The 11,733-nt window shown below is 44.5% G+C and overlaps 1 protein-coding gene across 2 annotated transcripts; it reads right to left on the bottom strand.

Moving 5' to 3' along the window:
- Positions 1-519: 519 nt before the first annotated feature.
- On the bottom strand, positions 520-11,125 carry LOC135498265 (transient receptor potential cation channel subfamily A member 1 homolog). Of its 2 annotated transcripts, none has more exons than XM_064788490.1 (25): positions 10,857-11,125; positions 10,235-10,317; positions 9,464-9,635; positions 8,915-8,991; positions 8,405-8,662; positions 7,987-8,193; positions 7,655-7,748; positions 7,036-7,231; positions 6,665-6,848; positions 6,446-6,559; positions 6,145-6,233; positions 5,879-6,025; positions 5,650-5,764; positions 5,287-5,420; positions 4,491-4,690; positions 4,092-4,262; positions 3,777-3,871; positions 3,474-3,649; positions 3,170-3,323; positions 2,661-2,798; positions 2,282-2,482; positions 1,903-2,094; positions 1,578-1,646; positions 1,083-1,280; positions 520-824 (listed from the first exon to the last, which is right to left on the bottom strand). In XM_064788490.1, the coding sequence occupies exons 2-25, from the start codon at positions 10,292-10,294 to the stop codon at positions 693-695; spliced, it is 3,573 nt and encodes a 1,190-aa protein (XP_064644560.1). In that variant the 5' UTR covers positions 10,295-10,317; positions 10,857-11,125; the 3' UTR covers positions 520-692. The 2 variants fall into 2 exon arrangements, with proteins under 2 accessions (XP_064644560.1, XP_064644559.1); XM_064788489.1 differs by having other exon boundaries at positions 10,235-10,398.
- Positions 11,126-11,733: the final 608 nt, after the last annotated feature.

Below are 11,733 nucleotides of genomic sequence, written 5' to 3' on the forward strand. Positions count from 1 at the left end.
GAAGTTCAGTATATATGCCTTATGACGGCGGTGATAACTGTATAGAGTAGATCATCACCCCTAATTACATGCCACTCCAAAATATAGCGGTTAATAACTCTTGACCCCGTAAATGAGCAGCATTTGGTCAAAAACAAAATTGCACTGCCATTCTCCAGAGGAAAGCCTTTGTGGTAGCCGACTATCGGGGAGAAATTCGGCTAATTGGGCTTGATTGGGTTTTGAACGAAATCAAACATCTCTTTACGCCAATTGGTGGCCATATTGTTTTGGGTATACTTGAAAGTCGGCTGGTAAATTGGCTGGGACGTGTTACTGCAGCTTGATCGTAATTACTGGTGTAAATTGCTTTGCACTTGCAGCTGGGGAAAGATACCGGGAAAATATATGCATATTATGATTGTGTAACACAATGAGTTTATAGACCAACCCCTACGCAAACCAGACGCATTGCATTTTCCACCAAGTGAGGCAACAAACAACAAAATGGAAGGAACTAATTTTGGTATGAAACATTTATTTTGTATGAAAGTGACAATAAGCCAATGTTTTATTACAACACACAGCGCGCATTTATAATGTTGGATGATATAACTGGTACCTGAAGTTATAATTTCATTTATCACAGTTTCTTGGATATGTTATAATCAGCTGTTAAATCTCTGAAAGTCTGTATTTCTCTGCACGGGGCGCTAGTCGAAGGCATTATCATCAAGATTGATCTTGTGATGAGTTATCAATGCTTTCATCATGACCTCCATGCTCCGCACACGGTGTTCAATACTCTCTACTTGTTCAGCTAGCCTGTCTTGTTCTGCCACTTCCTAATTTGAAAATAGACATATAAATCAGTTTGGTTATCATCCTGGACTTAGCCCTACGAAACAGTTAGCAGTTAGCCCAGACGAGCCTGCAACATGGCCAGGCAGGTATCACTTGGGAGTCGTTTATCAATAGATCGTATCCTGAGAAGAAGTTGATGACTCAACGATATTTTAAGATTCGTTTCTGAGGATTCCAGAAATGGAAGAGTAGGAAACGGTTGATTGAGAAGCGAGGGGAATGCCTTTCTGATAACTTACCGAGTTCTTGACCAGTACTCTTTCTATCCGCAGAAGGGACACCGTCTCCCTCGGGAAGATCTTCTGATACCACTTCCTGGACGTGTTAATCTTCAGTGTCTCTCTTATCTTACTGCAGCAGAGCTTTCGCAAGAAACCGAATCGTTTGGAGTGACGGAGTTTAAGTAGCAAGCCTTCGAAGCTGAGGGTGAGTTCAACCTGCAACATGAATAGAGGCAATGGGTTTCATCCGGATTGAGTTACTCCCTCGACAAGGCTATAAAGGCAAGGCAAAGTAATGCCGTTTTGATCACGGCTCAACCTGGCGCTGAGAGGAATAGACTACGTGTTCCAAGATCCACTTTTGCCGAGAACACATTGCGAACAAATCGAGAAAGGAAGTCACAGTTTGTTCATGTTTTAGTTGCAGTTGCAGGCAGACTTCGTATCACTTTCTAATGTTGCAGGATTCGGGGCAACCAACAAGACCCCAGGTACACTTCTCCGTTAAAATACCTGCATAGCCTTTCGTTTTAGAGCTGCTTGTTCTTGTACCGTCTTGATATCAGAAACCGCCAGACCAATCTGAAATGAAGGCAATAATAAATTTTCAAGACCAGTAGAAGAAATAGTTTGCAAAAATATACAAATTTAAAAGCCATCGCGAACTAACCGTCCTTCATTGACAGGAAAGTAGTCTTGACCTCATCAGCTATTTAACCAAACTGACCAATAATATATTCCCTAAAGATTGTACTGACGTTTCCCTGTCCAGCTCAAAAGAAACCTTTCAATCAGTGACTTTTTCTGGCAAAAGTTTGGAAACGACATCTTCACTCACCAGCAAATTCATGACAATGATGATCATGATGACAATAAAGAGGACAAACTGTGCCGTAGAGACGAAGTTGTACCAGGACTGGATGTGCCGATCATTTGTGTAGGGTTCATGGGCGACGACAGAATAGTCCAGGTCACCTGACATCATTGTGAATGTCTTGATCAGGGATGCCAGAAAAGTTCGGAAGGGGAACTGATTTAAAATGAAATTGAAATAAAACTTTAGCACGGATATTGCCTGCAAAAGATATCAATGCGTTTTCAAAATATATCAAAGATGAGGACACGAAAACAACCACTTGTTATGGATGACTCATCTGGTTGCTAAGTAATGCATTGGAATTGAACTGGTTGCCAAGTTACGTGTCAAAGAAACTCACCTGGTTGCCAAGTAACGAATGGAAGCTAAGACCAAATGCAGTAGCCAGCAGAAAGAGAACCGGGAAGAAACGGATGAAGGTCATCAGGACATCGGTGAACATCACAGAATAGATACCGACCACGGGCAATTTACGCATGAAGAGGACTAGGTTTAGCCATGCCCAGAAAATGGCAATACCGCTTATCTGCCATTGCCACGCCTGAAAAGAAGAGAAAGCTTTCTTCAAAGAGTTTTGCCGTTGCTTTGCCAGTTACTCCTCCCGCAGTTTTTTCACATCATTTTAAATGGCCTTTCGTTTTCCCTGAGCTAACTATTCCAGCACATGTTTCACCACACAGGTGCAGCTGCGGCCAAGGGATCTTTGTACGAGCACTCACCAGTCTGATCCCAGTTGCACGCTGACATGGGTTGTCGAAGTCCAAGCAGAGCAACAGAGTAGTGATGATGATGGTCCATTCAATGTAGTTGATGTAGTTCCTGAAGTAGAGCCATTTGCTTTGGACTATCTGTATCAGCTGAAACATTCAAGGAAGCACAGAATGGAATCGTCGAGTAGACATTCGGATATCTAATACATGTAGTAAATCCAAATCTACTCATTTGAAAACGACAAAACACACAGAAAGAAGTTTATACGCCAGGTTTCTCCAGCCAGTTTACTCATGCAAGGACCCAACTATAAACATGGCTGCTTTCTTCATAAAAGATGCTTGACCCATAAAAAGAAACTTTTGGAGACATTCCATCCCCGACCTAAGACAAAGCATTTCGTAGACTTGTTCCCGAGTACCACCTTGTTCAGCTTTGCATCTTGTAGAGATAGGCTGATCCGTTTGAACTATTTGGTCTCCCTCCAGGCCTCCAGGTTCGAGGACAAAATTCTCACCTCTCTCGCAGCGATAATGAGAACAAATACTATGCTGCCGTATTTGCAAACCTCAGAGAAGGCGGACTGTTGGTTCACCTTGCCCAAGTCTGTAATGTACTGTACCACTTGTTCACACTCCGTCCCATTGTATGTGGCCAAATGAGTGAAATTGCTGAAATGAATAAGGAATATCATGAGAGTGGCCATGACTGATCTCGTTCTGGTCAAAATGGTCTTTTAACCTGTGTCTGAAATCTTTCTCCTTCAGATTACAGTAAATGCAGGCAATCATTGAAATGGCACCGGGCCGAAAGGTACTTACAAGTACTGATATGTCCTCCTTCCTGCATCATCCAAAACGTAACCAGTGAGAAAGAGCAAAAACAGCAGGTAGACACTCAAGTTCACGTAGTAGAGAATTCGACCTGTTTTCCACTTCTGTCTCAGCAATGCTGTCACCAGTGGGTGGCTCAAGAGGTCTTGGCGTTTGGAGCCAACCTGAAGATCAAACAAGGAGACACGATGAATACCGATTGGCATCAACAAAAATATATACGTCCAGAGAGATGCTAAGTCACCGATGCTGTACAAGGCAGAAAGGTAACAATGCTAACAGCAAACCTACCATGATCTGCAGCGGGTGGTTCTCGGACATAATGAAGATGTCATCGGTGTATGGTTGGGCTCCTGGCATCAACTTGTAGTCCTTGTAAGGATTCACTGAAAAAGCGGAACATGAAGCTGATTTGACTTGCTTCGAGTATTATTGTGAAAATCATTGAAATGTACCTGCACAGTGCTGGCTTTGATTTTAAAGCTACTTAGAAACGCGCAGCCAGCAGACCCCTGACTTACAGAACATCTTCTTGGGCATGTTCATCAGCAACTATCTTCATTTTAACTGATTACAGAAGATGATTTACAATCCTGTAACTCCTACCTCCCGTATCTGTTATGGATGACCCTCCGTCACTTTGGTCCTCGCTCACCCATCGCTGCAGTAGGTAGGCATCGTCAAGGAACTCGTAATTATACTCGATCGCGTATTCCGAATCGGAAGGTTTGGTCCCCCTTGGGTCACAGCAACGACTGAACACCTCCTCAGCTACATCTGCGTAAGAATGGAAGGCATAATAATGATTAGGTACAGTGAGAACATGAGCAAGGAGAAGTACTTGTTTGGGATGTTGAACGAAGTTTGCAAAAGTGCATTGCTACAGTTGTCTCAAAACAGGACACTTGTGCCAAGACTGTTACACATGCTTACAAAAGAGCATTGTTTCAGTTGTGTCTGAACAGGACACTTTATCCGAAGATAGCTGAAGCAAACATCAAGTACCTGGCATCTTTCTGATTAGTTTGCGCATAGGTGTGTCGTAGAATCGGTTGCTGTTGCCCGCGATTCGGTTTGGTAGCATGCTGTAGTCGTTAGACTGAAGAGAGTCTTTTACGCCGGAGTCAGAATGCTTCAGGACACTCTGTGCGTTCTTTAAGGCATCAGTCCATTTGCTTGAGTTAATGATGGTTAGTACCACGTTCCTGTAAATGGAATACGACACCTGATGCGGTAGGTCTTGTATTGGTCAAAGTGGTGGTCAAGTTTGACAGTTCTAATACATGTTCTGTAAAGTTGATGTGCGTCCTCCACATTATCACACGTGGATGCTGAATACTTGACTTGCCAAACTCAGAAATGCAGCGCCACTCGCGGACAAAGAAAGAACAACTCGACATTTTTTTCACCGGTTTTCGCTGCGCATGCGTACCAGCCATCCGGAAACTAATAATGGCGGCAATCTGAACTTGTTTTGTGTAAGTTTTTGAGAGTTCAAAAAGTTCTTTAAGGCTCATGATTTAAGATAATTTAGCAATCTGATAACTATTACGTGTTAAGAAACAGACGTACCACAGTTATAACCAGTTTACCTGTGTGAATTTGCTTTCACTGCGTGTAGAACAGTTGTTTTTCTCGTCCGTCGCCGCGAAAGATGACGGCTGGTACGCATGCGCAGCGAAAACCGGTGAAAAAAATGTCGAGTTGTTCTATCTTTGTCCGCGAGTGGCGCTGCATTTCTGAGTTTGGCAAGTCAAGTATTGGCGTGGTATCTAATCAAAGGGCTCGAATGTGTACTTACTCATGTCCCTTGTCAATTGCCAGATCAAGGCAGTTGCATCCACTCCCTTCTGTCAGACCAACATCAGCATTGTACTCCAACAACAGTTTGACAACCCCATCATTTCCTTTTCTAGCGGCGAGGTGGAAAGGGGTCTGAAAACGAATGGAGTGAAAGCTAGGCTACCAGCTACTTGAAAAATTGATTATCCACACTGTGTTAGTCAAGTATTCCCCTGTAGCTGTCGTACAAGTTTGAAACTATCATGTATTCAGGTCAACCAAACGTGCAGTAGATGATCAGGGGCCGAGAAAGGACTTACAGTGGAAAACAACATTCGTGGGTTTGAAAGTACGAAGAAGATGGCGATTGCAAATTCCTTACCCTCTTCTTCTCGTCCAGTGGATCAACCTGGCAACCACTTTGTAGCAAAACATTGGCAGTCCTTGACCATCCTCCTGCTGCCGCTAGGTGGAGTGCTGTTTTCTTGTCATGGTTCCTAAGTAAGAATGAATACGTTAACATACCTACATTGGTATCAGCCATCGCTTCCAGAACGCAAGATGTAGAGAGACAAACTCGGGATATTTTTCGAGTCGGATGTCGTACTTACGGTGTGTCAATATCAGCCCCTACTTGGATTAGTACCTCAACAGTCCTAACTTGACCCTGCTCAGCAGCAAGGTGCAAGGGTGTACAGGCCTGCTCTTCTTCGTCGTTCAGTAGGGCTTTGTCCTTCCCAAGGAGAACATCAAGGACCCTGAAGAGAAGGCAAACAACTGAGCAAGATTGGGAAGCACACAGTAATCATTTTAATTTGATTAGACAAGCGTTGAATCTTCGAAGGAGATCTAGAGTATATCACCATTACACACTCACGCTGTCTTTCCCTTCTTGCAGGCAAGGTGTAAGGCCGTCTGCTCCCTTTCGTTTCGTATGAGCTTATTCGACCCTTTGTCAAGGAGATACTGAAACAATAAAGAATAACGCGATTTGTTACAAACCCATCCCTCCAACCAGAAGTGCTCAATTCTCCATCCCCAGTGCAGTCATTAAAAATGGGCCAATCAAAAGATTTTGGGGAGACATCCAGTCACTTTTGCATTTAAAACAAAAGTCTCTTGAAACGCATGCAAAGAATGGAATACCCGCAGCCGACATCATCAGGTCCAATGCTTACCTGGACAACTCTAACGTAGCCTTTCTCTGCCGCCACGTGGAGGGGCGTGTCGCCATAGCAGTCACATGCGTTGATCATACCCGCGTTTGTCATTCGATAATGGCGGAGTAGACACTGCAATGAAGAATACGATATGAATCTCTAATAAATGCGTGTTTGATATAACAATTATTGCAAAAAACTGTGACTTAGTTTTCGAGTTGCCAGCAATTTTCCTACCTGTAACGTTTCTAACTTGCCTTCCGCTGCCGCGAGATAAATAGCGGATTTCCCGTTCTTGTCCGTCGCCCTGACGTCTGCATTTCTGTCCAGTAGAACCGTCACTGTTTTTACATGTCCCTTGCGGGCGGCTTTCAGGAGCGGGGTCAGTCCATCCTTGTTTTGTGTATTCACCTTGGCCGACCTTCGAGAGAGAGATTCGAATTCTAACAGCAAATCAGATGAAGTGAACCATCCACTGAATAAAAGCTTTCAATCTGATTTTCAGATGAGGAGAATGAATCTTTTATGATGAGATGTTATCATAACATTAGAAATAGCCGTTATTTGCTCAGCTGTGTTATATAATCTATGTATTTTCCTCAACATACCAACTGATAAGAAGGTCGCAGATGTTGTTGTATCCTCGAGAAGCCGCCTTGTGTAGTGGCGTTTCATCCTGGTCGTTCTTTGCATTGATGTTCGCCTTCTCCTTCAGAAGCACCTTAACAACTGCTTCGCTGCCTGTCTTGGCGGCGAGATGTAGCGGAGCTGTCCCGTCAGTACGGATGGCATTAACCTTGGCACCTGGATATAGTGTAGAGAAAGGGATGAATGATATCATTGTGGTAAACATAGATGTCGTGCCAAAGTCGACACTGGCATTAAAGCTTAGCTGAACTGTCTTACCACATCATGATCTTGGGAACGTCCTAAAACAAAGGTACATGTGTTTCAGATCCAATGATATTTGGTTTGGAATGAAAATTTAACCTCAAAATCAGAATTTCGTCTTATTTACCTCGAGTAGTATTCTCTAGCGAGAGGGGGATCTGCCGTACAACCGAGGCTGTTTAGAATAGTTCTGCAATGGATTCTAGTTGCCCGGTTGTTCAAAGTTAGTCACAAACTTAGCTTGACAAATGGGAACGGCCTAAATTCAGCAGATCACGCCTGTTGTCCAACTTTCCAGAGTGGATTGGATAGCACTGAGAAGCCTCTTTCCCTTACCATGCTTGATGCACTCCTCGGTGACCTCCTTATGTCCTCCCTCCACTGCTCTGTGGAGGGGAGTGCTGTTGTAACGGTCTATCTCGTTCACGATCTGAAAGCAGGTTTGGTTTTGGATAAATACTGATTGAACGAGATTTCGAACTGCACAGTGGTCGCAGGTCTGCATTCGTGTTATCTATCAGTATCAAGTGTGATGTATTCAGAGTAGGATATTACCATTTACTCACAGCAACAATTACAACGCTTGAGTGCGTGGGGAAACCATCTCTTTTGGCTACCGAGTAGAACTTTATAGTTACCGACTGGCAGCATATGGCCATTTTACCTACCTTGTTCCCCAACTCTTCATCTGCCTCGAACAGCATCCTGGCAATATCAACGCTTCCCTCGGTACACGCTACGTGAAGCGGGGTACTTTCCAGTACACCGCCCTTCACTGCAATCGGCGCCTTGGCATTGATTAGAACCCTGACTACATCGGGTTGGTTATGCATGGCGGCAAGGTGAACAGGGGTCATGCCCTGAGTGTCGGTGGCCTGCAAAAGTATGATATTCGTTCTGTTAACTTTTGATTCCCATATCTGGCCTATCTTGCCCTAACTACCCTTTTGTGCCAAGAGGAGCAAAGTCAGAAACACAGTAGAGTACAGTGTGCTGGTTAAGGGCATGAAGGGTGGGTATGTTCCTATGCCATGGGAAGCTAGAGATCATGAGAGGGTCAGGGGTGGGGGTGTGGGGAGGACCTACCTCGATATCAATGTCCTTATTCTCCAAAAACGTATTGACAGCGGGTGTGTTTCCCTTCATTGCCGCTAGGTGGAGTGGTGTCAATCCATGCTTGTCCTTGGAGTTGACATCGGCGCCCTTTTGGATAAAATGTTGTATGATTTCATCTTGGGTTTTCTTAGAGTCGCCTGTCACGGTGTACTGGCTTGCTTCTCTTTCACCGTCAGGTACATCTTTGTCTCCATCAGTTTCGTTGCTTTTACCCGTCTCCTTGGCCACCTGTCGGGGAAAAGAAAAGAACTGGACGATCATTAAGATCAAAATAATACGCCAATCGTTAGACTGACTTTGGTTAACAACAATGGCCCTGGAATCAAAACTACTGGATCAAATCGGGAATTCTTGGTGTCACTTTCCTTCCAACAAAATTCCCTATCCATACATATCAATAGTGTAGGCCTCTGAAAAGTGGATGGGTGAGGAGGTTGCTTTTTATTGGACCACCCTGTATAGGTACGAACAAGAACCTACCTCCTCCGTAGCATCTGGTTTATATTTGGCAGCGTAGTGAAGTGGCGTAGCTTTTTCTCTATCTTCACTTCCAATATCTGAAAGTTATGTGCCAAACTTTACAGGATCAATTCAACATTTCCGTAGCACTTAGAGACATGCTAATGTGATGACATGAGGGGGGGACAGGACCTCGCCAACTGGTACTTGGTATTGCGTCTATGCAGTTTGCCTCCTATTCGTAGCACTTACCGCATCGGCACAGCGAACGGGATGAGAAAATATCAGTATCAACATAACTTTCCATTCATGGATCAGGTGAGAAAGAACCAATAAGAAGTGCTAAATTCTGCATCACCGGTGTAGTTATTGTAAATCTACCAATCACAAGGCGTAAATCACAAGGCGTACGGAATTCTTCAGGGCTAATCTTGACTTTCAATGTGTTGACAATGCTCAGCTTCCAGACAACACGCGTATGGGCGGAGGTAATACCGCTGGAAGTTCAGCATGTCAGGGCTAGACTTGCTCCCAGAAATTGGTGATAATGTAATAGAACGATTGACGAACCTGCACCGTTCTTAATGAGGTAGTCGACGACATGGCTATGGTTGTATCTCGCAGCGTAGTGGAGCGGGGCGTGGTGGTCCTTGTCCCGCCTGTTGATAAATTTATGTCTCTTCTGATCAGTCAGGTGGTTCAGCTGCTTCTTGAGTCCTTCTAGGTCTCCCTCTCTGGCAGACTAAAAGGTAAGCATGTATGGCTCATTATCCTATAGCGACCCGACTTTGGGCTCACTCTGTTGACGATAATATTCATGTGGTTAAGCTGCCTTTCATGGGCCCTTCTTCACTTCCTCTCAAGTTGTTAAAGGCTCTGTGGGTGACGTATGAAGTGATGTCATTAACGCGCACGTCACTGCCTTCGCAACGCCACCAACAACTAGCTTGTCCCAGTACCTATAAATGCCGGTCATCTCGATCCGCCGGTTTCGATCTCGGGGTTTAGTATCGACAGCGAGAGCGAGGCCAGCGACCCAGGCAAACTGGCTTCTCGATCGTGAAGCTTGAAGGAGTCTACGGGCCTGCATATATGGGACAGGGCCAAGCTTCTCTGATGAGCTGGCCGAGCAAGATCACCCTCAGTGGAAGAGTAAAAACGCAACGAAGTTCGTGATAAGATAGACACTGCTCCGCACCTAAACCCCCGGTGTAACCTATGTGATGCTTCATCGTAGACATTGTGGGTGCTGTGGAATATCTTTCAACTGGGATGCTTCACATGAATCAACAAGGACAAACCATGATGACAAGGACTCTACGGTATCCAAAGAACACTTACCATGCATAGTTTTTTTATAGACGGCCTCGGCCCAACCATTTCTTGTTCATCCTTCGACATGATATCCTCTTCCAACAGGAGAACTCGAATAAAGTAGAATGGTCTTGCTACCAACTCATGTGGTACATTTATGCTGATTAGCCTATTTCTTGAGTACTTCGAAACTGGCCAGAAGTGAAAAAAATGTCGTAAAACCAAACGTCTGGAGGAGGTCTTTACAAGTCGAAGTTCAAGGGTAGTATGCAGCACAGTCATATCACATATATACTACAACTTACAATAAACTGAGCCATTTCGCAATGCTTTCCTCGGCTACGACAGGCCTGGAAATTAGTACATACTCAGGTTTCAATGCAAGTTTACAGGCTAGAAACCTGATAAGGCTTACGCCGTTCGCTATCGCTGCTGGTCCAGGAAAATAGAACTGCCGTAGTCCAGCTATGCATACGAATTCGCTGAAACTTGGTTATTAGAGTATTTGCATTGTCTACACCACGGCTATGGACGGCCTAGGGAGTCTACCCCTGTCCGGCTGACGGGGGCTCGAAGACCCACCTGTCACCAGGTAACTGGGGTGTGCTGAATGAAGCCGGTACCGCCTGACGGGGGGTCAAAGACTCACCTGCTGTATACTTGGCAAATGCAGTCAGTCGAGAGCCATATCAAAGACCTGAAAGCAGGCCCACCTATCATTCGACTACCGGTTCTCCTTTTGACCCGACGACGAGGAAGCGAACCCCGATTACGCACGCGGAATAAGCGTAGATTGCCGACAATCTGACAAAGACGGCGATACACTACATCAAATTGATGTGAATCATTCTGTGCACAGAACGATATCTCTACACTATATCGTATTTTCATGCAAACTTTGTATGAATAACCCAGTTTTTATTCGACCACATACTCCAACATATTCCTTCATGCATGGTATTGATTTGTGAAGCTATTTAATGGTAAGTGGGTCGATGAGAACAGCGTACTGCATGACGGTTATAATTCTTGGCGCTTCATTCTGAAATATCAGCTGAGCTGTTTGCCGTATTTGCATCCTTGTGTAATTGCTGGTAGCAGTTTCTGCCCCTGGTGGCAGATGTAACACAATGGTGGTGACACAGCCTGGTAAAACCACGCGCTTCCCTGCGAGATCTCGTGAATTTGGTGGTCGTTCGTGATATTGGTTGGCATCGGGGTAGTCTATCCCAATCTTGTTGGTATACGTTGTGTAATAACATTCAGAGATATTATCTTCGGCGCAGTTTGTTCCTATATCAACATTTCAAGCACTTGATACCTACTGTCGTGCTTTCAAACGTTCAAGCTCTTTCAGCACGGGGAGTACATAATTAATTAGGAAGTGACTATTTAGCAAGCCTGGCTTACCAAACAGCGACTTTTTCTTGTCATGAATGGAGAGCCGAACTCATTAATATTTGTAGTTTTCGAAGAGCTCGCCAAACAGGGTAGATTTTTTACCTGTTTGGCAAGCCCGGCTGGCC

Source organism: Lineus longissimus, chromosome 13 (assembly GCF_910592395.1).
Source record: "Lineus longissimus chromosome 13, tnLinLong1.2, whole genome shotgun sequence".
Classification (NCBI taxonomy): Eukaryota; Metazoa; Nemertea; class Pilidiophora; order Heteronemertea; family Lineidae; genus Lineus; species Lineus longissimus.

Bases quoted from the DNA above. Each gene is read 5' to 3' on its own strand.
- LOC135498265 (XM_064788490.1), bottom strand. From the start codon at position 10,294: ATGTCGAAGGATGAACAAGAAATGGTTGGGCCGAGGCCGTCTATAAAA. The intron at 6,560-6,664 runs GTAGGAAAATTG...TCTTCATTGCAG, and splicing joins GCAAGTTAGAAACGTTACAG to TGTCTACTCCGCCATTATCG. The intron at 1,281-1,577 runs GTATTTTAACGG...TTCATGTTGCAG, and splicing joins TAAAACGAAAGGCTATGCAG to GTTGAACTCACCCTCAGCTT.